The sequence below is a fragment of the Epinephelus fuscoguttatus genome, linkage group LG23, assembly GCF_011397635.1.
Source record: "Epinephelus fuscoguttatus linkage group LG23, E.fuscoguttatus.final_Chr_v1".
Classification (NCBI taxonomy): domain Eukaryota; kingdom Metazoa; phylum Chordata; class Actinopteri; order Perciformes; family Serranidae; genus Epinephelus; species Epinephelus fuscoguttatus.
Window position 1 is genome coordinate 28,332,800 of NC_064774.1, and position 27,782 is coordinate 28,360,581.

At 41.1% G+C, this 27,782-nt stretch overlaps 1 protein-coding gene across 1 annotated transcript; it reads right to left on the reverse strand.

The window, feature by feature from the left end:
• Nucleotides 1-236: 236 nt before the first annotated feature.
• On the reverse strand, nt 237-27,213 carry LOC125883517 (serine/threonine-protein phosphatase PP1-beta catalytic subunit). The gene is made up of 8 exons (XM_049567833.1): nt 27,055-27,213; nt 8,417-8,548; nt 8,099-8,329; nt 6,821-6,925; nt 6,344-6,415; nt 4,603-4,754; nt 4,226-4,360; nt 237-830 (listed from the first exon to the last, which is right to left on the reverse strand). The coding sequence occupies exons 1-8, from the start codon at nt 27,104-27,106 to the stop codon at nt 726-728; spliced, it is 984 nt and encodes a 327-aa protein (XP_049423790.1). The 5' UTR covers nt 27,107-27,213; the 3' UTR covers nt 237-725.
• Between the last annotated feature and the right edge of the window lie 569 nt (nt 27,214-27,782).

Below are 27,782 nucleotides of genomic sequence, written 5' to 3' on the forward strand. Positions count from 1 at the left end.
ATTCCTTTAAACAACATTTGGTATATATTCACCATCATACTGTCAGAATTATTTGGCATATTTTCAGTTTTTTTGGTGTATTTTTTTGAAAACTATGTTGCAAAAGTATAAATAATTAGTCTCGTTTGAGTTATTAGTCAATTCCTTAAGCACACGGCTTTTCAAAATAACTTGATCCAGGAGAAACACATCAAACCTCCTTTAACTGGAATAACCACACACAACATTCAGATGAATTCATTTCCTGTATTATTTATTGAAAACCCAGCAATCGTCATTAATACCTGTTGTGTCTGTACAGGCAGGGGAGTAAAGAGATGTGGTAAACTAAACTAGTTGTCATTCTGTTGTCAAGAAAATAAAAGGCAAAGGACAAAGACAAAAAACAAACAAAAAAAAAAAAAACACTCCGATATGCTACAGAATGACACCCCTGTATTGTTTTTTTCTTTTAACACTTGTTTTTAAAAATGTTACACAGATGCAGAGAAAAAAAAAAGCCTTGAGGAAGAAGAAGAGAGTGTGACAGCAGTTCAGAGGGAGATAAGAAAGAAAATGAAAGACAGGTTTGGGTGTGTCTTTTAAAATAGTTGTGTTCATCTGTTTTCCCTCTCTGCCAAGTGTTGCTTTGACTTATTTTGTGTTGTGAAAAGCCAACAGGAGACAATCTTTGCCATTCATCTCCCTCTCTCGTTCTCTGCGTCTCTTACTCCCTCCGTCCTTCTTCATCGTTTCTTTGGAGGTTGGGCTGTGCGGGGAGGAGTGATGGGCCGACCGGAGCCCATCCCTCCGTACTGGTACTTGGCTTTCTTCTCAGATGGCTTCAGGATCTAAAAACAGACACAGGGATAACAGAAAGATTTTAGATTATAGAATAAAAATCTGTTGTGTGTTTATGTATTAACAGACTTACTAATACAGGCCCAGACTTGAAGTTGTGTCCTGTTTTATCAAGTTATTCAAAGCAGGAAGTCACTCCTAGTCACTCCTGGTCCCACTTTTAGGACTATGAATTAGGGGTGGGAGTAAGAAAGCATTTACTGTCTTCCCTGTCTTCCCCTGCTTTTTATCATGAACATTGTGCATCGCTACATTTCAAGTCACGTCTGCTCCACAGTAAAAACAACAGTCACATAAATAAGTTATTTAAAAAAAAGAAGAAAGGTGATAAATGAGCGGCTGCTGCAGAGTGCTGGGATAGGAACAGCAGTCACAACTGGATCGGGGCTAGCATTCAGTGAACCATAATAATAAAAAAAAAAGCTCATCAATGCAATAAAATTAAGTATCACGTCCTTGTGGGTTATCGCGTTTATGTACCTCTACATAGTCAAAAAAAGAAAAAGAAAGAAAAAGTCATCACTGATTAAACGCTCCATCCAGCCAGCACACTAAGTAAGCCAAATCAAACACGACCAATAGGTGTAGTTTTGGTGGGGCTAAAATGCTCATAGTAAATCCCCTCAGCGACTTCTGCATTCACAGATGATCTTTTACCTTAAGTGAGGTGTGTGAAGCTTTACTGCCGTCAGCATGCCTGGGCCTAGAATCCACCAACTTTTTTCTCGGTTAAAGTAAACCAAAGAGCGCTGCGGGGGTACTCAATTAGTAACTTGTTGTCAAACTGTTGCCAAATGGTGCGCAAGAACCAATAAGGAGCTATAACTATGATGAGCTAGGGCTGGGCAAAATGGCTTAAAAATAATTAAATAATATTAAATTAAAATAAATAATATAAATAATATTTTTAGGCTACATCACGGTACACAATACATATGCCGATATTTTGAAATCGCCTTAAAACTACTGTAGGCTACTAAAAGAGAACATTAATACATGAACTACAGTCACAGTAAAGTTAAATAAAGTCGCTACTGTCATAATAAAGTACTGTTCAAATAGAGTTAAATAAGATGCTGTTATAATAAAGTTAAATAAAATATTGTTAAAATTCAATTAATCCGAGCCAAACCATGGATGCTTTTATTTTGAAACCCCAGCTCATCTCGGGCTGGATGTGTTGATGTTTTTGCTTTGAATTTGAACCTTTCAGTCAACAGTTGTTTTAGCAGTTAACATAGACTTAGTCTGGCCACCAGACAAACAGAGATCTCTGCCTTCTGATAGTCTGGGGACACTCCTTTCTAAAGTGTGTTTAACACACGGGCGAAAACGGCCGGCAACAAAGCAACGCCTCTTGTATTTTTGAAAAGGACACGCCTTCTCGGAAATGTGCGCTCCTCCTTTTCTCGTCCGCAAGGAAACAAACACACAGAGAGCTTGAAAATGGATGCCGAAAGATTTAACTCCGTTTTATCAAACGTGTGCTCATCTGTGAAGAAAATATTTTTTCCAGCGGATGTCTTAGTTACAACATGATTGAGCTAACTGGAGTAGTTTCATGTCGTATCCGACAACGGGAGGCTTTTAACAGATGACGTCCTGATGTTAGCTTTGCTGCTAGTGTTAGCTGTCCCTGTCAGCTGCAGCCACTGATGCTTTCTAGACATCGTGATTTCCCAAAACTGAATAAATACCACACATAGCAACACAAAACTGCTTTGCTAGCTCAATCATGTTGTAACTGAGATATCCGCTGGAAAAGATATTTTTTCACGGACCGTTTAATGAGTTATTACCTATTACAGACACTGCTAACGGCTAACAGGGCTAACAGCTAACGGTTAGCCCTGCCCAACGTGCACACAGAAATAGTAATGTTTGTTCAATCAATGTGTTTATAGACTTTACAAACATCGGATTCGTCCAAACGATGATACACTGATGTGAAAAATGTGATATATAGGCTATATATATAGCTAAAAGCTCTGCTGGCTTTCTACCCGGAAGTATTTGTAAACAACAAGGCGATTGCCTCTATAGTCCGGCCGGACGGATGAGTCATAGCCTTGTAAAAGATTATGTTTGTTTCTTTTAGTTGGCGAGAATGTGTCGCTGCAAACGCGACAAACACCCACTAACTTTGACAGCGTTTTCTGCGAGCACGGCTGAGCCATTTTGTACCGCTACACCTGTTTCTAGTGGGACTATGTTTACGAGCACAAGAATTCAGCGAGCCACCGAAGGACCGCCCTGCAGATTTACTATTGGTTCTGCAACGTAGGGAGTTTTTTAAACTCTGAAATTGTATCCGCCCATCTAAACACAAAATCAGGGAGAAAGTCATCAGTCTTTAGTTAAGCAAAGCGTCTAAAGACTGACTTGTGAGTCTAACATAGACTTAAACTGTAACCATGGCACCATTAAACTTAAGGATTTATGCACTGTGAGCTGGAGACAAGTATTTTTCGAGTCACACTGGTGCTCCATGGTTGCAAAATGTGACTAAACAGTCACGGTCTGGAGCCCTGCAGGTACAAAAATACACACTCTGTTCGCTCACGCTATTGTTAATCTCGTAAAACACGATGATTTAAAATGTATTCATTGTAAGCAAGCACTGTTAAACATGATGATTTATTCACTTTAAGCGAGGAAAATACAAGATAAGAAAATATAAGATACAAAGACACAAGCTTCGCTGGTCTCTAGTGACTGGTTAGGGGAAAGAGACGTGTCCTTGAAGTTTTTGAAAACTTGAGGCTAAGTGGACTGGTTGTATTGTGACAGAGAGGCTCAATGGACTCATGATACTGGGACAGAGAGGCTGAGTGGACTGGTTATACTGGGACAGAGAGGATTAGCAAACTGGTAATACTGGGCTTCAAGAATGTCCGAGCAGATTGACACCAGAGTATGACAACAAACTTATCAATCACTACACAAATGAGACCGTCAGCACCCACCGCTTTGCCTAGTAACGCGTGTGTGTTGTACTATGCGGTATGTAAAAACTGTGCAGCTCTCTTTTGCTATAATTTGTGTGTTTGTGGCTGCAGCTGCTGTGGAGTTGATCTTATAAACACATCTCTGTGTGTTGTCTGCCTCAGTGATATTTTATCCTACTGCTGATTGTATAAGAAGTGTCAGGTTATTTCATTTATGTGGCTTAATGATGCTTATTGCACTCGCCACGGAGTCCTAATTTATTGTCTGTCATTTTAATTTAATTGTGTTTTGTCACCAGGAGATGGCGTTCAGGCAGAGACATTTCAGAGGAGGGGGGATGTTTTGGGAGCGCCTGGTGAAGATAAGCTTACCGAATGTTCGTTTTAACAAAAACAAAGGATAATGATAGTTTGTTGAGATTAAATTAACTTTATACCTGGAAGGAGCACATCAGGGTTTCATCCACACTCATCATGCCGCCGGCGTTGTCGAACTCTCCACAGTAGTTGGGAGCTGAGAACAGAGTCACCAGCTGCCGCTTGGCAAAGAACTCATAACCGTCTTCTACCACCTGGGGGCGTCAGACACACAGGACTGTCAGTGAAAACAGGTTTAATATGGACTTCTTTCAGCACTGATGCACTTCATGTCAATATGTAAACTTTAAACAGATAAGACATGTTGTGTGGCTGTGTTAAACCACAAATGGATGGCTGTATCTAGGAGTCTGATGAGTCCACTTCCTGTCCTGGTTAGGGAAGCCATTTCTATCTATGTAAATACTTAAATAAGGAAGGGGTGTGTGTGTTGTACCTGGTGGGCTCTGCAGATTAGGTCCAGGTCATGGCGGTTGAGGAATTTACTGACCACATCAGCTCCAAAGGTGAAGGAGACGCCGCGGTCATTTTCTCCCCAGCCCTGGACGTCCTTGTCGGGGTCAGACCACAGCAGATCACACAGGAGGCCTGGACAGAAACAAACACAATATTAACTATGTCTTATTTTTGTCGTGTGATCACTCACATCTGGCTAACAGCGGGATGTAATGTCCTTCCTCAAACTGCTGGAAGCCACCTTTATGTCACATTTACACTGTCATGTATTAAAACGCCAAGGCTGCCCTATGTATATACACGCACATTCTTCACCTCCAGACACTCCGAGTCTCCCAGAAAGACCATAAGAGGATCTGAGAGACAGCGGCTGCTGGGGTCTGAACACTGACTGCCTTTTAAGGACAAGAACAACCAGGATAAGTGAAGAGGGGGCAAAGACTCACGTCCACTGGTTTGCTGACTTACAAAAAGATCACAGACAAATCCATCGTTAGCTGACGTTACAAGGAATGGAATGACCATGTCTTTTAATAGCGTCACTGTCATAAATAAAAATCTCTCCTCCCCCAGAACGTGAACATGCCTCTGCCTTAGTATCAGCAGATATCAGAGCCTCTTCCTCACTTAAAAATGTTGATAACATGTTTTTACTCCTAGAGCTAAAAGTGGGAGCAAACCTTCGTCACTACGAGAATTTTTGACCAGTTGGGACTAATTTCCTTCTCTGAGGAGCTTAATAAATATGGACCCTGATTAGGCTTTGACCTTAGGCTATCAAATTTTAATGTGAAAGCATGTATTTGGAAGTTGGTGTATCCAGAGCATCCAAAGGATCGCAAGTGAACTGTGCTTCAATTAGTCGACAAACAAGGCATCTATAAATGCCTGGATCTGGCCTGATGACATTGTGCCAGATCCTGAGGATCAGGATCAGGCTTGATCCCAATCCCAATCCTGTGGATAAAATCAAGCCTGATCCTGATCCTGTGGACAAGATCGGGCATGATCTCTGTTTCGTGGACGAGATCAGGCTTGATCCCAATCCTGTGGATGACACTAGGCCCGATCCTGAAGTTAGGATCGGGTAAGACTGGCCCAATATTGATCCTGTGCATAAAACCAGGCCCAATCCTGATCCTGTGGATGAGATGAGGCCTAATCCCAATCCGTTCTTCATGACATAGGGCCGATCCTGTGGACAGGATTAGGCCTGTTTCTGATCTTGTGGACGAGATCAGGCCAGTTCTAGATCCTATGGATGAAATAGGGCCTAATCCCAATCCTGTGGTTTAGATCAGTCCTGTGATTTGATGTTACGATTTTTTGCCATTTGTGTTTACCTTTTTAACATTAGATCATGTGAAACGTTTGAATCACAGACGTCTAGACTTTATTTTATGAGGCACAGTTCCAAAAACAATGCACACTGCATGCCAGTCACTCTTTCTGACTTTATGTCAGCAGAATATACTACATAGAAAAGTGGCTAATAAAATACATTTGTACTGTAGAGCTGGGTGAAATTGATTTTATCAGTTAATTCAAGTTTATGGTTTAGGATGATGTTTAAAAATGAAAATCCATTTTTACTTTAACTTGGGTAATCACAGTGCAAAACCGTCATGGTCTCCCTGAACTCCCACAGTTCCTGTGTTTCCATTCACAGGTCCTACTTTATTGGAGCACATAGTGTATGCGTGTTTGCGTGCTAAACCTACCTGTGTCAGGCACGTCTGTGGGTCTCATGATGCGTCTGATCTGCTCCATAGACTGCAGGTCGGGAGAAAGACCTGTGGGCAACACAATGACACCAAACCATCACAGACTGTAAATCTCTTCATAAATCTCCACCTGTGCCTGTGCAGGTATTAACCCATATCACTAAAGCTATAAACTTGCTGTGACCCATTTACTTCACAACAGATTAGTCAACCAAAAATACTGAAAGCTTAGAAGGTTAGTGAACTTTATGTTGCATACTGCAAATCACACATCATGAAAACAATGACAGGAAAAACGGCACTAAGTTTTGCCAGACAGTTCTACAGTGAGCCCCGAGGACCAAGCACAAATATCAAGAAAACAAACTTCAAATCTATAAATGCTGCAAAACATTTAACAACACAAATGTCTGTATTAGGTCCCCCCAGAACAAACTACCAATCAAATACATGTGTTATAATCAACATGAATACCTCCGTGACAGCAGAAGATCTTCTCATCCACTATGGCTGCGATGGGCAAGCAGTTGAAGCAGTCGGTGAACGTCTTCCACAGCTTGATGTTGAATCTGCGTTTACCTGCAACAACAACAAGACAGTGAGTCAGGACGCTCCATGGCAAAGAACCGTATCAGACTGTTTAAAATGTTTACACATGCTCAGTCTAGACATAGTAGGACTTAAGATGGATCTGGAATAAAGTGTGCAGTCCTCTTTCACCTTGTTCCAGGTTCTACTCTAAAAATGTCCCCAATTTTATCAGCTTATTTTTGATTGCTTGTCTCACTTTACAAAAACAAGACTGTTTTGTTACATTTTTGCAGCTGGATCATTTTTTATGGTGGACAAAATAGCCAAAGTCGAATAAATCAATCAATAAATGACTGGATAAATAAATGACTATGCCATCAAATGAACCGAATAATAAATTAAATTAAAAAATGAAGTTAAATATATTTAAATACATTAAAAAATTAAATGTGAAAAAAAAAAAAATGTCAATATAATTAATGGAAAATTAAAAAAAAAGTTTAATACAATTAAATACATTTAAAAATTAATGTGAAGATAAATAAATGTAAATATAATAAATAAAAGAATAATAAAAAATAAATAAATGTATAAAGGGGAAAGATAAATAGGAAAGTAAATATATTGGTGGAATTCAGGTAAATAAATAATGGATAGAATAACAAACAAATATAAATCTGTCTGTTTGATTTAAATCAAACAGTATCAATTAATTGTCTACATTTATTTTAAGTATTTTTTTTGTTCATTTAAGGGCATATTATTTAGTTAAAGATTCATTTAGTGATTTTTTTATTTTCAAATTTTGGTAGTTTCCATCCTCCACAGATTATTACCAAATTTTAAGTTATTATTTCATACTTACACTTGAAGTGCAGCTATAACCCTGCAGTATTGGTTTTAAATATATATTTTTTTGCTTGTAATTGAATAATGTAATTCGAAATTGTGTGGGCACACATTCCATGAGGGCATACTAATTACACAGTATCCCAATATCTCCAAATAATAATCATCTATTTCAAGGAATAATAAAAAGTACCACTTCACATTCCCCCAGGTTTGTCACCTGCTTCTCTGTTGCAACTACTGTTCAGGTCACGGGTTTTTGTGCCAGGTGATACATAATGGAACTGGATCTACCACAGTGTGACTTGAGGAGGGAAGTAAAAATGAAACACACTCCACTTTGGTATCACTATCTGAGAGCAGAGCACTCACACTCATCATAGAAGCCGTAGATGCGGTTGATGGAGGCACACTCGTGGTTGCCCCTGAGCAGGAAGAAGTTTTCGGGGTATTTGATCTTGTATGCCAGCAGCAGGCAGATGGTCTCCAGAGACTGCTTCCCTCTGTCTACATAGTCTCCCAGGAACAGGTAGTTTGCCTCTGGAGGGAAACCGCCATACTCAAAGAGCCTCAGCAGGTCTGTGTACTGTCCGTGGATATCACCTGGAGGACGGAGAACAAGCGGTAATGGATCGAGGAAGAAGGAGCGGGAGATAATAAAAGCACGAGGCCAGACAGGGTGTTACTCACCACAGATTTTGAGCGGAGCCTCCAGCTCCAGCAGGATTGGCTGACTGAGGAAGATCTCCCGGGATTTGATGCAGAGACCTCGCACCTCAGCCTCCGTCATCTGGACAATCTTCCCTGGACGACATCCTCGCACTGGTGGAGGGACAGGACAGGGTTAAAGAATAACTGCATGTGTGTGTTTGGGAGAGGCACGAGTATTATTAACAAAGTTATCTAGGCTGTCAGGCATAAGCTGTTCCAGTAAGAGTCTCCCCAAATGTTTTCTCAGGGACATGACTCCGCTGGCTGTCAAACACATCCTCTCCCACAGGGTGAGTTTTTAAATGGATGAAGGTAGGCAGGTTTAGTCAACAGGCAGAGGATGGAAATAGCTTGTGTGAGCACTGTTGATGTTATTAGGGGTGTTTTGGAGACAACTTCCTGTTGTGTAACCGAGGCAAAGAGAAAGGGGGGAGGCACTGCAACAAGGAGCATGTACTGTAAGATCCGTGTAGAGCAATGGGGTCATTCTATTAAAAGTCAGCAGTGTAGTGCAGATGCTTAAAATGTGTTTCTTGCATCCCACAGGTCAATGATCGAGGACTTCACAGCCTAAAGATGGCTCACTATACTGTTCAGATTAAGTGTGAGCTTCAATACAAGTCCATCAAAAGTACAGCTGCACAGACCTCATTCAATATACACACTCATTTTCAGCTCTCTTTCCTACATTAGGATGGCTTATTAACCTACTCTCTGGTTCATTCATCAGTTAGTCATATGGTTGTACAAGAGAAAGGTGCATACAATAAATACAGAATCAAAATATTTTTAGGCTTTGAATTCATGAAATACCCACATACCCAGCAAGTTAACAAGACTATGAATGTGACAAGATATGCAATGGCATTATTTAATACAGAAGTATTAAATAAGATTAAAGATTATGGATTAAATAAGAGCTGAAATGACAGAAATTAATTGCTAATTTTTGACAATCATTTAAGAGCGTTTACAAGCAATAACAGCTAATAGTTTCTGATTTTGGCTTCTTAAGCGTGAGGATTTGCGCCTTCTGTAATAGCCTTTGTGTGTTGTAATCCGAGCTTCTGTGTTTGCTAATTCAGCGATGTTCGTTATGTCTGACTCTTCTGAGGAACGCTGAAGTGTCCGCCGAAACATGTCAAGGTATGTAACATCCTAACACATGTCTGAGGTAAAAGAACAATTAAAGTCATTCTATGTTTGCTGTTCTGGTAAACGACCCTACAAAATGCATGTTCATGCATGTGAGCCACTGGTGTATATCCCACTGGCTAGCTAATCGCTGCTACATTGCACTGCGCTTATAGGGCCGTCCAGACAGACGTTATCAGGATGGCATTGTGGCGGAAACACAACTGACCACCCTCTCCTCCACCTCCTTCTCATTTACACCATTGGCTCTGTCAGCACTGTTGCTGACTTTAGCACTGCTAGCTGCTAGCCGCAGCCTCAGCCACCTCAATGTTGAGAGCTGGGTGCAAGCAATCTAAATAGGACTCTGAATCATAGATATGCTCACCTTGGGCTCCTTGGGAGTTTTTTCCACTACCAACATTAGAAATGATACTTTGCAGTATTTATGAACAATACTCTTGATTGTCAGGCGCTTTACGGGCCTTTGGAAGACTGTTGATCTCCTAATGCTGCTTTAAAAAACTCACATATACATTTGTCTACCAGCGCAGACAAGAACCCCATACAACCAGCTTTTTAAACTTTCCCTGCCGTGTCCATGTTCTGCCACTGCCCTATATTCCATGTGTGATTAGATTAATAGCAGAGTCAGACAACAGGTCCTCTTTTCCTCCTGCTTGTTAAACCACAGAAGTGGGCCAGAGCTGAGTAAGACGGCTGCTGTCAGATGACACCACAGAGACATGATGCAAATCCTAGCAAGCGTCTAACGCCACCTAATCGGTCAATCAAATAGATGGGGTGAGAGGAATCCTACAACTCCACGGCCTGAGGAGTTTGTTTGTTGGAAGAAGTACCTGAGAGGGAATGTTTATGAAAGGTGGTGCGTGACTCCTGCAGGTGACTCTTGTCTGTGTCTCGTTGCTTTCAAGGTATTTAACATGCAGTTTTAAAAGACAACAGTGTGTGTGTACACTTGCAACATGACTCTGCTATTTCTGCCCGGAGACCTTAGGCCATAAACACTCGCTCTGTCTGTCTCCGCCACCACGGTCCAACGCAAACTGCCATCATACACGCCCCACCTGGATCGTGAGACTGGGGCTATATTTAGACGGTGCAAAGGTAGACTTTCACAGGTTCACATAAACAAAAACATGCTGGAAAAACTCAGGGTCATCACGGCCGTAAAATATAAACACCTTGTATTATTGGACGTTATGCACAACATGTCCTACAGTTAGCACAAGCAAGGAGTGTGTCCACTGAGATTTTGCCTACTGTCGAGAGTGATTTCACACCCCTCCCTTTCAGCTCTGCGATGACGCGTTTGCAGGTCTGTGCTGGCTCAGCTGACAGGCAGAGAGGCCTAATATAGGACACACACACACACACACACACACACACACACACACACACACACTAACGAGAACCACTAGTCTCACTTGCCTGGGAGGATCCCCTTTCATCATATGGTTAAGTTAAGACAGACCTGGAAACACACACACACACACACACACACACACACACACACACACACACATACACACACACACACAAATGTACACATAGCGATCAAGTGACCTTGACTTCAGAGCGTACCACTACGGGACTGTGGGGAGGTATCCCAGCATCCTCTACTCTGTCACCACTGCACTGCAGCTTCCCCAGTGAGGAGACAGAGAGGGAGCGAGAGATGCTGAGAAAGGGAGAAGGAACGGGAGGTGGTACCCACATCTGATCACCATGGCAACCCAGCAAGACCAATTTCCAGCCTGTAAGGTGTTGGTGAGTGGAGCTGCTGTTGCTGCTTTATCTGATGGGAGGGGGGGGGGGGTGATTTGCAGATAAAGTGGCATCTCCACCAACCCACGCTGTGCATACTAACATGTAGTGTGCATCTGACAACAGTGATGGAGACAACAAGAGGCCTGAAACACACACACACAGAAAATACTACAGCTTCAGGCCTAAAATATAGTAAATTATTAAATTATTAGACTTAAACCTTTAATATTAAAAATGACTTTATAAGTAAAGTTTCCATGGTACAGTGACAGAATTCATACAAATCATTTTGTCTTTAAATACACGTGCCTCATTTAGCAGCAGAAACAGTCCACCCAGCCCACTACACACATAACCGGAGTGACAGCAACAGGTAGCAACTTGCCAGCTAGCTGCTGCTTGCTGTGATGGTTGTGTTTCACATGGATAATCATGGAGAATATGAAGAGTAAAATATGTATGCAAGAACTTTTGCTTTTAGGACATTCTGTTTTGTGTGATTTTAGACGTGTGTCTGTCAACTTTGGGTTGCATTATGGAGTGTATGAGCCTGGGTTTGAAGCACTGTTGACCCATTTCGGGGACTAAAGTCAGGATATCTCACCCTCTGCCGTAAAACACTCCTCACTTTCTTTAACCAGTGTAGCATGATAGCATCATGGATTTAGCAAGCGAGCTAGCTAGCTGACTAGCCAGCTGCTACATGGGTAAAATTTAACACTTCAATGCTTAATCCACACACTCTTTTTTTAAAGATATTTTTTGGGGCATTTTTAGCCTTTATTTGATAGGACAGACAAGCATGAAAGGGGGAGAGAGAGAGAGAGAGAGAGAGAGAGAGAGAGAGGGAGTGACATGCAGCAAAGGGCCAAAGGCTGGAGTCGAACCCGGGCCGCTGCGGCAACAGCCTTGTACATGGGGCGCCTGCTCTACCACTAAGCCACCAACGCCCCAATCCACACACTCTTGTCACAGCGTAGGAAGGCACGTTGCTATCATCAGATGGGGGACTACTTTTTTCAGTTCATTTTCTGTAACCACTAAAACGTTAGCATATAAGCATGGTGGAATTAGCAAGCTAGCTAGCCAAGCTGTGGTTGAAATGGCAGTTCAGGATAGAGGAAAGGAAGGGACTACCTCATATATATGTTTTTTGTTGTTGTTTTATTGCATTGCATTTATTGCATAACAATGTCAACTTCTGGTGTAATACTATATTAGCATTGACTTCAGGTTTATTTGTCGTTTTCTTTTCTTCTCTGTTGTATTTGAGTCCATATTTTGAAAATGACCGAAATAAACTAAACTACAAAACTTGTACGACAGAGTGCCCCAGGAATAAGTCCAAAACCCCTGAAAATGAGTTAATATTTTGGCACTCCCGGTTCTGTCTCGAAGTCGACAGATTTTTTAAAATTGTTTTCTGGTTAGATGCCTGAAATAAGGTCTGTGGTTAACACAAGCTAAAAGACTTCTACGCTTTGTTCTATGAAATAAAATATGTCAGTAAATACCCCACTTGTGAGGCTTATATGCCTTTAAAAAAAGGCGGTTGCTAACATGTGGCTAAATGAGATAACATAACATCATCACACTGAGCCACACCGGTGATGGTGGTGATGTTAGGTCATGTCACTGTAGAGAAATTTGTTTATAGCCTAACGTTAGCTTTTTATTTGTGGCGACTGCATTTAGGCTTCAAGAATTATGAAAGTGGTGTTCATTTATGAAGATTATCTTGCTGGATATTTTCAGAAACAATCCAGAATGGAAAAATGGACAACGAACCAGTGCGATGCTAACTTCCGCGCTAGCCTACAGGAAGAGAAAGCCACCCCTGGGGCACTTTAAAATGTAAGTATCTTTTTTTTTTTTTATTGGTGTCTTTTGAGGTCTGTTTAATGTTCAGTTTGGTCAATAAAATAATAGTTGAAATCATTTCCTTTTTATTTTTTAAAATAAACGTTTTTGGTATTTTAGCAGTATACTGAAAGCAGAAGAAAGACAGCTGAGTACACTTTAATATGTTTATTTGTAGCAAGGAATATAGTTATTGTATTAATCAACAAGATTACAGGATATTTTCCTCATATCGTGCAGCCCTAGTAAAAATATTAACATGCAATAATATATTTTCTGTAAAAGCAGTAAAGGTGAAATTGTTTAAAAAGTTATGCAAATTATTGTTTCTACCATTCCTATTATTCTATATTAGATAGACAATTATCGACTGACTAACATGTACAACACACTGTACTCCAGCAAACAATGGTTCAGATGCGTTTCTGATTCAAGCACAGAGGCATACTAACAATCAAACACATGTAAACACAAGCTAAAAGACTCGCACAATGACAGACAACACAAACAGATGCACAGCCTTAAGCAGCTGCTGCTGTCTCAGTGGCAGCAGTGAGAGTGAATCAGGTTCCTCCCAAACAACTGTTGAGCTTTGCTTCAAAACATCCTTGTCTGGACTGATGTTTCACTGACATTACCACAGCAAATTCTTATTAAAGATTAGTGAAAATCTCTTCTTTGAGAAGGCTCTGTGTTCTGAGTCACCTCTCCTAATTTGGTCAGGTGCACGTGTCGGTCTGCCTAAGCTTTTAAGTTTGGGTTTTGTCGCCCTCTGACCTGTTCAGACTGAATGCTGAGTCTATTCTCCAGCTAGATCACAGCACTGCAAGCAACTGTTATCTCTATCTCAGTTCCTCTTTTTTCCAGACCTCCTTTTCCCCTCCTTCACCTCTTCACCGCTCCTTTCCTCTTGAGGCTGAACTCCTGGGTCATCGTGCTGACGTCAGAGGACAGCTCTGCCTTGTGCCCTTCCCAGAGTTGCCTTTGCATTCCAGACAGATCACACAACCCTCAGATCTAAACAGCTCTGGCTGTACGGGGCTTCATATCAGTGCTGCTTGATGCATCAAAATCTAATATGTTTTAAAATATTTTTCAAGTGAAATGAATGTTCTGGAACTCGATCACAGGACAATGACTAACATGATACCTCACTAGAAAAGCTCGCACAAGGAAACCACAACATTTTAACAGATCTAAAGCTGAACCAAAACTCCTGATAGTTAACACTACATGTAGGGAGGAAAATATGTATTATGATTTTGGGTTTACTGCACAGTAACCTGTGTTACAGTGGCTGATCTTTCTTGGTACAAATGCTCAATGTTCCATGGATTAACGTCCAGCTGCCTGGCAGTTGCCAGGTTAATTCACTAAATATTTGGGAGGCTCTTGGTTACTGCCCAACCCACCATTGTACAGTGTGTTGAACCACACCAGAGTTGTTTCAACACACAACTTGACGCACTCTGAACAATCAGACAATCAAATCATCTTTTGATTGCAAACTACTTGCTAAGGGTCAAGGAGGTCAACTATTTTTTCCATTATTCAAAAGAGCAGAGTTCACTGGAACGGTGTGTGGTGGAGCCGAAGGGATAGAGAGAGAGAGAGAGAGTGACAGATAAGTGAATTACAGACAGATTGCCTCTTGAAGGCATTACCATATATGGGCACTACTGTACGGAGGAAGGAGGAAGTGAGCTAGTCAGTCGGGACAAAGAGGGAGCACTTGAAGGCTCTGTTGTTGTATGGGAGAGAAAGAGAACAAGACCAGCCAGGCACAGGCCAGGGCTCCGTCAGCAAGTGAAGCTCCACAACAACGTAACAGCTGTCAGCTGTGCTGCCAAAAAGCTGCGTAAGCCCATTCACTTCAACACTGTTACATTCATTTTACTATCTTATTCTATATTTTATTCCTCTATTTTGCAGCTGCACTATTTTATGTCTTAGATTCTAAATACATTTTACGTACATGGTGGTACTGATACCAAAAGAATACCTTAGATACTTGGCGTCAGGATATGTAAACAAGTTTCCCACAAACCCGACCAGCACACACAGAGCAACATTACCCTTCATTTCAAGTTGGGATGTTAATGGTTACCCAGTATTTAGTTAACTGCTGAGAATATTTTTGATTGGTCTATAGATTAAATTTTACCACCACTGTTTGCTGGGAGCTAGCTAGTGGCACTGCTCATTTGGCGATTACTGCTAGTAATGCCATCCCAACCCAACAGCGCTGCTTTGGAAACATTGTGCCCACCCTCTGGTCTCCCCCCAACTAGCATTGTTAATTAGGCCTATGTTATCACTGTTAAGATAAGATGCCTTTAGCTCTGTTAGCACTGTTAGCATTGTCAGCATGGCTAATTGTGCTAGTTAACAATGGTAAAGTGTTTTTGCATCTCAAAATGAAGCCGTTTACTCTCTGGGGCAACCTGGGAGGAGACCGTAGATTGGTCACCATCATTCCGCAGCAACACCATCTTGGAACCTAGCTGTAATTGCGAAGGAGCAACCACTGGAGGCTGGGCTGTGGCCACTTTTTTCTGAATGTTAACGCGGCTAGCAAACAGAAAATTAAACAAAAGGAAATAAATTCACTGTAATTGTGAAAGAGCGGTACCGCTAGCTAGCTCCCACCCAACCCAGGTGGTGTACAGTGCAGAGCCACTGAGGCTAACGTTAGCAAGCCACTGGAGACTGGAGGATGGGCTGTGGCCATGTTGTTTCCGAATGTTAATGTCAGCTAGCAAACAGAAAATTAAACAAAAAGAAAGACATTTACATCACAAAATATTAAAATTTCTCCACCCTTTCAAAAAAAATGGAAAGCTCTTTGAAAAGTGGCGCTAAAGCTAACTGAGTCAATGGAGTGCCAGACCAAAAGGAAAGGCCTCTTGTATTTCACGTCATTTGGCATTTTTCTTCTAAAAAAAAAAAAATAAATAAATAAAATAACTGATTGGTTACTGGTTATCGATTGTTGGGCTATAGAAAGCAAAAATAAACTAGAACTGACAACCAAAATTTCGAGCTGTGTTACTGGCCACCTGATGAATTAAAGTCCAATATTCATTCTCCACCAACTCTTTAGAAAAAATCTGTAGTTCATTAGTGGTTAAATACGCTACTATGTTTCAAGGTTGTCACAAGTATCAGTACTTAAGATACTTTTTTGATACCATATGTTTAAAACAATAAAATCTCCATTAATTATACATTCGATAGTATCAAAAGTATTGAAGCTATTAGGCTAATGTATTGCCAGTGTGTTGGTACAGTATATGTTCAGTGACTTTTTCTTTTCTTTTTTTAACAGCTCTGTGTGCAGGTTGTTCATTAAAAGAAGAAAAGAATATCCTCTTCTGTGTGCATTTTTTTAGTCTAATGTTTATTATTCAACTATTATATCAAAGTTTAATATCCTGGTATCATGGCAACATTGTGTTCACCAGCTAGAGTCTGTCCTTGTCCTCTGTGTATGGTGTAGTTAAGAGAGAGTTTTCCCAAAAACTGCTGAAGCTGGAAATAAAGTTGATGAGAGAAAATTTTAAGTTGCAGGCCAGAAAACCAAAACAATGAGCTGAAAAATGCTGAAGCCCTCTGTGGAGCTGAGGGGAACTGCAGAGTCAGAAAACTGTGGGTTTGGCACATCACCTTTCACAATACATGTGGTAATTTTTCCATAGTTAATATAAAAATATTATTGCAGCCTTAATTTTACTTGGTAAGACAATTTCAGAAAAACATGACTTTTCATTTTCTCCGATTGCAGAGCAAACATATGCAAAAGAATCTGTATGGGGTCAAGCAGAGCCATGAATTCTAAACAGGAATGACGCGCATGTTTCAGTCACTGCAGCGCCAATAAAGATGCCCTGTCAGACCTTTTTTAGCTCTCCACCTCCACTCTCTATTCTTTCCAACTGGGCACGAGGCCAGCCGCTCCCCTCCACTCCTCCATGTAACCCTCTCCCACACAGGGCGATGGAAAACACTGACCCCTCAGTGAACGAGAGACACAAAACAACTCTGGCGAGAAGAGCGGGAGAGAATCTTAAGGCAGAAATCCCGACTGTGATGGCATTTCTGTGCAAGCTTTTGCATTTTCAGAGGACGTTTTGTTCGCCTTTAAGTGCCACGGGTGAATGGCTGTCTTTGTGGGGCAAAAGAAAGGATGAAATTGAGAGAAGAGACTCGGGGAGAAATAAGCAGGAGGCACAGAGAGTGGGAGAGATGGAGAGGAGAAGACGGGGAGAGAAATGTAGGGAGAAAGTGAAGCCAGAGTGGGGGAGACACTGAAGGCAAAGGAGTGAATGGAAGGAGTGGGGAGGGGAGGGTTTATTGGAAAGCCTAGCCGGGGCCAGCTGAAAAGCCTGGGTGAGCTCTGTGCCACGTTTGGTGCCAGGGGGCGAACGCTCCCCGCCACACAGGCTCCACCATTGTTGTTTCCATAACAGAATGCCACGCCAGCAGCCTGAACACCACGCAACACAGCAGCAGCCCTCTGCGTCCCACGAAAACAAGGAGGGTGACACCAACATACAGCGTATTATGAAAGAGCAGAATACTTTTTTGTTGTTTAACCCTTTCACTTCAGCCTATCTAACTTGTAGCAAGGCAGAGGCACTCCCAAAAGTGCCATCACAGAGCAGAAAAAGTTGGAAAACACTGACAAATCAGTCTTCAGGATGTCTTTTCTTTTAGGCGAAAGACCTGCCACCACCTCACACACACACACACACACACACACACACACACACACACACACACCCCTACATGGCAAAACACCTTGGATACATTATTGTGGACTATTAAAGCAAGAATATATAACCTTTGCAAGACGAAATAACACAATCTAACTCTTAAAAAATGAAGAGTTCACAATTCATAAACAATTAAATTCACTTTTACTTGAAGGGGAACTTCATCCATTTTGACAATTCTGGTGTTATTCTTATGGTCTAAGACAGTCCAAAAGATTGGTAAAAACGACTTTCTTCCAAATCCAAAAACTGAGTGCTTAAACTCAAATTTGTGATGTAATCGGGTATAAAAGTTGTCTGGTATGACCTGCTTAAGATGGCTATTGTTAGCTGATGCAAGCAGTATTTTTGCTTGCTGTTGTCCTACAAAAGAACAGAACTAAATCAGTTTCGTAACTTAATGACTTTCTTCACCTGTGCTACGTTTGCACTGTGTTTTAGCACTTCTGTTATTAGCACTTGAAGCCACGATAGCTGCTGTTCAGCAAAAGTTACACAGAGTCACTTGGAAGCTACAGGTGGTAACTTTTTACAAAAATTACTTCCTGCCATATTTGATGAAACCATCATCTATAGACAGTGGTACATGAGACGGATAATCAGTGAAAAAAAAATCGCCTCGTAGTGCTTCTGATGACATTTGCTAGAATCCATTGTGACTGAGTGAAACAACCAATCAGAGCTGAGGAGTCACTAATGCAGTGGTGGATCATGTCAATCTCTGCTTAGATTAGGCAACACTGATCAAATATGAATCAAGATTCTGTCACTGAATTGCCTTTTTCTCGCATCAAATGTTTTCAGAAACATATTTTAGTGTACTGTTTAGCTGTAAAATGAGAGTTTGCTGCAGCCGGTGGGCGATGCTTCATTTTGGCTTGACTGTTTTTAACATGGCAGCTGGGTCACAAACTTTCTCATTTTACAGCTAAATATTACACATCTTTTTTTTTTTTTTACTGTATTTGCAGATATGTCAGTTTTAGTCTTTTGTATTAATGACAGAGCATTATTGACATATTAATATGTGTTCATTGTTTTCTTATTGACCGTAATGTCATGCAAGCCTCCGTTTAACCTTTACCCTACAAATGCCACCAGCGTGACGAGGCACTTGGCGTCTATTCTGCGCTGAGCACTCCACAAGTGCCAAGAGTTGAAAAATATTCAACTTCAGGTACAACACTGTACTTGTCACTGTCATTTTTATTCAGCCCTTAAATCACAGTGGAGGGACAAATACCATGAAGGCTGACCGTCATATCTTACATGTACAAGTGCTAACCAACAACCTACACAGATCAGCTGGTCCATCCTATCTCTCCGCATGCCTTCCCTTCTTCCAGAGCAAGTGCTCCATCATATGCTGACATTTTTATTTCCATGAATATTCGGTATAGCAACCAGCTGTAACTAAAGCATCTCAGCTGAAAAAATGCTGCGCCTCCAAAGTGCTCTCAAGCACTTGTAGCAGGGCGTTTCCTGAGGAGCACCTGCTGTTTTCAGCTGGGAAAAAAACGCTTTGGTGGACACCAGGCCTTACAACCCCAATAAAATGTATCAGTCATTATAATTTATTGTATCTAAGCCTTTATTATATGTTGATAAATTCTTGTGCAAGTGAAGACTGTCAAAAGACTGCTCAGTTCAACCAACTCAACCTGGACAGCTCCTAAATAGAGAAATGCCCTTTAGAGAGATTCCATGTACCCATACTGGGTTACAACTTGGCTGCCGTCTTTGCCCATAAACCAAAATGACAAAATGGCTACGAAATTCTCTTTCCATCCCGCCTCCCTCCGCTCTCGCTGGCTGATGTATGGAGCTGTGGTGTTGATTGTGCCATATAAAGCCTACAGGCCACCTGTGCTGGCGGGACAGACAGAGGCCCTGTTGTCGCTAAAGCCCGGGCCAGTGTAGGCTTAGCATGGGCATGTCGGGAAAGCTGTAATAGTTGCTTTGCTGGATTGCAGCACACAGACTTAGAACAGCACTAGTACACACTAATGAAGAGGAGAAGGAGGGGCCTGTTATGGAGAACTCAGGAAACAAACAGAAACACACAGGAAAGAAAATGGGCAGTCATCCTGAGGCATGCTGCTGCTGCTGCTGCTGTGAACAGACAACTGAAGGATTTCTATCAATACTGTGAAAACTGCAATGTCAGCTCAACTGTGCTGTAACCAAATGTAGCGACTCTGCTGTGAAATCTGAAACATGCTACTGAGAGTTGTACAGAAACAACAGACTGACTGATTGATTGATTTCCCACAGTGCCATGCAATATTGTGTAATGTGGATGTGTGTATTGATTGTTTTTCACCACAGTGACAAGCCATCACACCCCTGCGATTAGACACCTAACTGCCAGTTGTACGTGCTCTTAATTAAAGGAATACGTCACCGACAAAATGACCATTTGTATATCAATTCCTCATCCCGTGTTATGCTGAATTTGTTAAGAAGTCTTTGTTTTTCTTGCATGCCTCTGTGGTGAACGAAGAATCCACAAACAGAGAAAACTCTTAATTTAAGTAATGTTTAACAACAGCAAAACTATATCAAAACATAAGGTTAAAAACTCTCGCACTACTTATGCAGAAGTGTTTTATTAGTAAAGTTTAAGCAAAAATGCTTGTGTTTTGAAGTACTGAGCATACGACTGGATAAATGAGACTTGGATTATACTGCACGAGTTGTGTGAGAGTTTGTAAACAGATGTTTTGATTGGGGCTGCCCCCGACTAGCAATTTTCCTAGTCGACCAATAATCGTCATTTAGGGCCATTAGTCGACTCGTCGCCATCATGTTTACGATATCAATTCAATTATCAAATTATATATTTTGGGCAGGGCAACACAATGGTTTCAGTTTAAGGTCTGAGAAAGAATAATATAAGTAACATTGTTAACACTGTGCTACATTACAGAGAAACACAAAACCATAATGAACCTTCATTAATATAGGCCTATATTTTATCTACAAGTGCACATCACACACTGAGCGAGCCGCCTGTTCATGACGCTGTCGGCAAAGCAGTAATGATTGTGCTCAGGGGCTAATGGGCATGTAGCTACTTACATGTTTCAGATGATATGTCATGTTTGTAGTTGACCAATGAAGATGAGTTTACATATCACCTTTGGTTCATCCTTCACCTTCTCAAAATAATCCCACACTTTGGATTTCCTGCCCGACATGTTATTAACTAGCCTGTGTAATAACTGCAGGCACCAGCCCTGTAAAGTAACATGACTCCTCTCTGACTGCTGAGCACGGCCACTTCCTGTGTCTGTCCTTTCAAATTAAATTCCCACATGATCCAGTCATAAAGGTTTTGATTTATTTTGACAAGGTGCAGCTCCTAATAGAGTTTATGTTTGTTTTGTTTTTTTTCTGCGACTAAGCACCCAATGAAATCTTGCTGACTCATGACCTTTCTGGTCAACTAACGTTTGGTCAACTATTAGCCCTAGTTTTGATACAGGTTTGTTGTTTTACACGGCCCCCATTTACTCCAACTGATCGAGAACTTCCTGTTTTTTTGGATTCTTTGTTCACTGTGGAAGCATACGAGAAAAACAAAGTTTTCTTCATGAATTCATCCTAACACAGGGTGAGTAACTGATATGCAAATAATTATTTTGTGGGTGAAGTATACCTTTAATCAGCTCCACACACAGCATGCGGCAGTCACAAGTACCTTTCCTTTGGAATTAAACACTTTAAAAAATAGCTTTTAAAACTTTTAGCCATCTCATACATGATGAATTCCACAATTGGCGTCTTATTAATATGGTATTACCGTGAGACTGTTCCAGTTATAAGTGTGCCCAAACTAGTCCACCAGGAAAGAGCTTCTAGGCCCAATGTGAAACAGCGACAGGACTGAACAAGTGTAGCCACTCTGACTTCATTATATTACCAGAGATTTCCACAGACATACAAATGCCATTTATTTATACAGACAATGATTTTGGTAAGTTCATCTATAAACTTTTGTGCTGCTTACATATCAACTCTGACTCACAAGATTGGCCACAAGACAGCAAATGACAAGTCATTGTATTCAGAGTGACAAATGAAACCAGAGAGGCAAAAAAACCTGTACGCTGAGGCTGCTGAGGAGGCTTCTGTGATTGTAAACCATGTTGTCAGTTGATCAGGTTTAGCCTGTCGGCTATACAGCACCTGTCAACCCCCCAAAACAAACACCTGCTGGAGGACACGTGCACTGTATGTGTGCAGTTTTGGGACATTGTTCTCACGACATACCTGCAAAATAATGATGCAACAGAAAAGGCAACAACAGGTGGAGCTGAAAATCTACTGTATCACTGTATTGCCCTTTTTACACTCTCCCCCCGGTGTGTGTGTGTGTGTGTCACCCAAAGGGTAAGTTAATTTCTACCAGGGACAGCTGTGCCTGTTGACATTTAATAGGAGATCAGAGAGCTCTCCATATGTGCCTCTGTGTGCATGTAGGTTCCCACCTGGCACCACATCTCATTGAAGAAGTGCGAGATCAAACTGCTATTGAAGTGATTAAGGAACTCCTGTTCTACCTTGAGGAAAAGCTCTCTTTATTCCTGCACAGAAGAAAAAGTGACTTCCTCGCCAGTTTGACAAAACCCTCTGAGCTGCTTAAACTGAATGGCAGCCGGAGAAAGCCACTGACAGTCCTTTTAGTGAACGTCTACATGAGAACAGGCTGTAGATGTAATCTGGTTAAGTAAACTGAGATGACGGATATCAAGGTTTGGGAAAAGCCTGTGAAAAGTCTTTGTGTTGTCGAAAGGTCGAGTCTTAAAATAAAATGCAGCACTTAGAAAGACAAACTGATACATGACGGACAGTTTGAGCGTGTGCATTTGTATTCCGGCCTGTGTATGATACAGTTTGTACCCTAGCGTTAGACTAACACCGCTTTGCCTTTGCTGTCCTTATAAAGACACAGCCCAATTTTACAATACAGGTTGATTAGGTTGTTTGTTTGACGGGATCAACACTACACTTGCTGTTGTGAGAAACTATTTGAATATGTCAACTTGAGCTTTGGCAATCTGCGACAGGCATTTTAAATTATTTCTTGGCATTCCATAGATTAAACGACACATTGATTAATAAAGTAAATTAATTACAGATTGATTGATATTAACCGATGGTCCCACTTTAAACAGAGTGTTCCTGATTTAAGAGCCCTGACACACAAAGCTAACAGTGGGTTTTTGGTCAATGTTGGGTAGGGCTGTAACAGTACATGTATTTGTGTCGAACCGCTCAGTACACGACTTTCGGTTCGGCACGACCCTGTACCGAATTATTGGGCGCAGGATATTATTTTATTTTATTTTGTTTTATTTTAATTCCGTTTTTGCGAGCTGAACCATTTAAAATATCTAGTTCTCCGACGGACATAATTGAGTGACGGACCGAGGGACCGAGTCCCGTAAATCTCCGCTTTCACTTTGTGCAGCGCATTCTCGCATTTTGACAACATGACAAGTGAGCCTGACGAACCTGAAGACCCACCCGCAAACCTTAAGTCCTCCGTTTGGGAACACTTTGGTTTCAGGGTAAAATACGAAGATGGAAATAAACAAGTTGACAAGACAAAAGCAGCGTGCCGACACTGCAGAACAGCGGTCGACCGGCACGACTAGAAAAAGCAATCTGATGCAAACTACGATATCGTCGTCGTTTAGAAAGAGAGAGCATTTCCCTGACCATTGCGCTAAAGAAATAACCAACGCCATTGGAGTTGAGTGAAATTGTTTAAGCTGCACTTTAGATATAAGCATGTTTTGTTTACTGCACTTTAACAAAGTGGGAAAGCTAAGTAAGTTCCTTGTAAAACTGAATCTGAGCAGGCTTTAAAGCTGACCAGCTGCACTATACGTTTTATTTTAATTGAGTAAAATTGTTTGAGCAGAAATTTATATTTATATTTTTCATTCAAACAATGTGTTAAAAAAAACAGCAGGATTTTATTTTTCACTTTTTTTTAAAGATATTTTTTAGGGCATTTTGCCTTTATTGGACAGGACAGGTAAGCGTGAGAGGGGGAGAGAGAGGGGGGATGACATGCAGCAAGGGGCCACGGGCTGGATTCGAACCTGGGCCGCTGCGGCAACAGCCTTGTACATGGGGCGCCTGCTCTACCACTAAGTCACCGACGCCCCCTATTTTTCACTTTTATATTTCTATTTTCATTCAAATAATGTGAAAAAGCAGGATTTTATATATATATTTGTTTCATTCAAAAATTGTGTAAAAAGAGTTAACTGCTGTGGTGGTATGTTTTAATAAGGTTACCAATAAGTAAAAGATATTTAATAGTAATAAAACGAACCATGATTTGTGTACCGAGGCACATACCGAACCGTGATTTTTGTGTACCGTTACACCCCTAATGTTGGGTCACTGGTTAGCGTCTGCTACCCTAGTGTGTCCCATATAGTTGGCACTAGTCGGCCCTTGTCAGATGTTTATCAGCCAATCTGGCACGTTCAGTCGAAATCACTCTGACTGGCAGTTCAGCTCACTGCACAATAAGAGACAGGAAGTGAGGAAAGAAAACAAAATGCTAAAGATAGAGACAAAGTTGACATATTAGGTAAAATTATTTTTCCAGCCAATGAGCTCTTTAGCAGAAACATTTCGTAATTGTTTACGCCATATGGATCGCTGTCTAAAATCACACAGCGAGGCAGCATGATGCTGCTGTTTGGTTCTGTTTAAAAATGCAAAGGAGGAACACAGAAGTGACTTCATGGCGGCCCTATAGCGTGATTTCTGGGCATACAGAACCTTTTCATCTAAATTTTGCCAACCTGAACAGAAAGTCCTAAAAGTGTTTGAAAACTACAGTTTAGTGGCTGATGAAGATGAAAATATTGTGCGGTCACAAGCTCCAAAACAGATGATAAATGGAGACTGTTTTGTCAGCTACTTTTGAGGGTTTTAGTACATTCCATTTTGGCAGCGTTCTTGTATGGCTTATGTTTAGACAACGTTCGAGAACTTTTGTAGGAAAAAATAAGTAATAGATTTCTCAAGCTGTCAAGAAAGAAAGGAATTTTGGTAACTGCATCCAAACTTGGACATCATAGCAGCACTACTTCATGGAAAATATTCAAACTTATTCTGTCCAGTTAATAAACACAACAAACACTGAATACTCACTTTTGAATTTTTGATCTAAAAACTGGCTCAGCCTTCAGATAAAAGTGTTGAGCCTGTCTCTTAGTTGGTATTTTTACACCAGAATTGAGCCAGCCTGACACAAACTAGCTGTAGATTGAAAGAGAGAGTGGCTGAAAGAAGATGGATGGTTGGATATATTCACAGCTCACATCTGGAAGCCTTTAGGCCCAGATCCCTCCAATTTCCTCCACTGAGGTTTCCTACTCACATAAAAAGCAACTAAATACGTAGCAAGCTAACTGGCTACAGTAGAGCCTTGCCCAGCTTACAATACAGGCTCACACTGCTGTAACAACTCACACACACACAAAAAGCACTGTTATGTAACCAGCTCCAATCAATCCACATGATTAGGTTATACTGACATGTTGATCCACAGTGTTGTCATCCTTTAGCACAGGCTGCCTATCTGTGCACGCTTCTATGTGTGTGTGATTTTCAGCACACAGTATATGTGTGTGTGACCGACAATCGATCATGAGTGTGTGTTCACCACTGCCTCAGCTGTCCACATGTTTACCAAAGACACACAGGGACACTGTCTCAGGGTTCTCAGGGAAACAAAAAGACAAGAGAAAGACAGGTAGAGAGAGCAGCTCTTATGTCTGGATCCCCTATTTGGCACTGCTAAGAATCCACTGATACCCAACACATACCAGCAGTGCAGGAGCACGTACGCTTTCTATGAAAGTACTGAGGTTACTTTTGTGAAGTATTAACGGACTCAAACTAATGGGACTAGACACAAAACAACACACATTCTATCCAATTGTGTGTATTAGCTGAGTAGATAGAAATACATTACAGGCACTTTTCTGAATTACTGTCATCCACAGCTACACTGGTAAGTCTTACTTTATCAATGTATGTATGTGTAATGATCATTTTTCCCTTCTATAATAAAACTCAGGAGATGATCTGCCAATAGTTAAAATAAAAACACTGGCTGTTGAATTACAAATTACATGTAATGACAAACTTAATATATTGTGAAATGCTTAGGGCAAGGTTCAAACTCTGCACTTCTATTTAAAGAGGAATATCATCAAGGCCTGTGGCTTGTGTAAACACTGCTATTCAGCAATTTTCCCATAGAAACACCATAACACCGCGACGTGTCTCCTGCTTTCAGCTGAGCAATCTTTCTGCCAACGCCCGTTTGAAAACTTAACATTTTTTCTTGGGACTGTAAAAAGCAATATATAAACGTACTAGAAATAAAATGTAAGGTGTCATGGGTAATCAGAACACTCTGCTGAAAAATTCGGCATACTTAGTTTACCAAGCTGATCTTTCTTTTAACAGTAATGTCAACTTAAGGGAGTGATGTACAGCACAAGCTACCGCGCCCATCATGGAGTAGTTTGTTGTGAAAAGCTTGTGTAAGTATAGGCAGAGTCGCTTTAAATGGTTGAGGTTTTTCTATTATGAAAGCCTTTCAGGTAGTGTTTAATATGCTGCATGCCAAGGTGATGACATCAACAGTGGTGTAATACAACTATTGCGACATTAATCAAAGGGAACAATTATTTAGTTTTAAGGTTGGTCTTGTGTCCTCTCCCTTAATCGACCCGTCAGGGTACAACCAGTCCTCGGACTGTAACTTTGTAAGTGTTCAACATCGAGCCCACACTGTAACACTCACAACTCAATTCATGAAAAGTCTCACGTGCCATTAGGTATGATTTCATACCTAACAATACGGGACTAGTCCTGTTCACTCCTACACCGGAGTAACCCTAAAGCGGCCCTTTTTCTTGTTCACTCGAGTCAAAAACAAGCCTAAATAATACCTGAGGACCAAAGCGGCTAACATCAGGATATATGAATGTAGTTTGGTGGCGAACTCACCCTCCAAAAGCCTGGAAATCAGCGAGTCGACGTCCAACTCCCCCTCCGCCATTTCTGTAGCAGTCAGCTCTGCCCGCCGCAGTCTGGAGCAGGCAGGGCAGGCACCGCCTCACTGCACTGAAACGCACCGCCAACCTCCTCCCACTCACAGGCCTCCCGTTTAGGACTATTATGCTGCGTTCAATGTCCCTCGGATACTCCACTTTCCATCACAGAAACGGGAAAGAGTGGGAAGCTAATAAGCCCTAACCGTGTTTTTCAAGTTATACCGTACATTTTATTTGCAAAAATCCCCATTCAGGGTTTATTTAGCAGGTTTTTCTAGAGCATTCAACTCAACTACACCTCACAGTCTTATTCAGTGGACTGAGTTTGCTCAAGCTCAAACAGTACTGTTTCCAAAATCAAAAATTAACTTTCAAATGTCAAGTGTTTCAGATTCTGGAAAATATATTTTACTCTCAATTCCTTTCCGAAATCAATCAGCTCACTCTTGTAACATTTCGGAGACAAGTATACATATCATTTGCTTTAACTATTATTTTCAACTGTAACATTAACATGTTAAATAAATGGTACACAAACAGTAACCCCACTATCATGACTAGGATCAGTGGGTACAGAAAAAAAAACAGATGAATCACAGTTCATCAGGTCCAAAGGACTTTCCCAGCATGCACCCAGCATTTGAAACTCACAAACAGACCTACCTGCATGACAACACCCAA

Coding starts and splice junctions, on each gene's coding strand:
- LOC125883517 (XM_049567833.1), bottom strand. CDS start 27,106: ATGGCGGAGGGGGAGTTGGACGTCGACTCGCTGATTTCCAGGCTTTTG. Junction 8,549..27,054: donor GATTTCCAGGCTTTTGGAGG/GTGAGTTCGCCA, acceptor TCCCTCCACCAG/TGCGAGGATGTCGTCCAGGG. Junction 831..4,225: donor CCCTGATGTGCTCCTTCCAG/GTATAAAGTTAA, acceptor GTCTGTTTTTAG/ATCCTGAAGCCATCTGAGAA.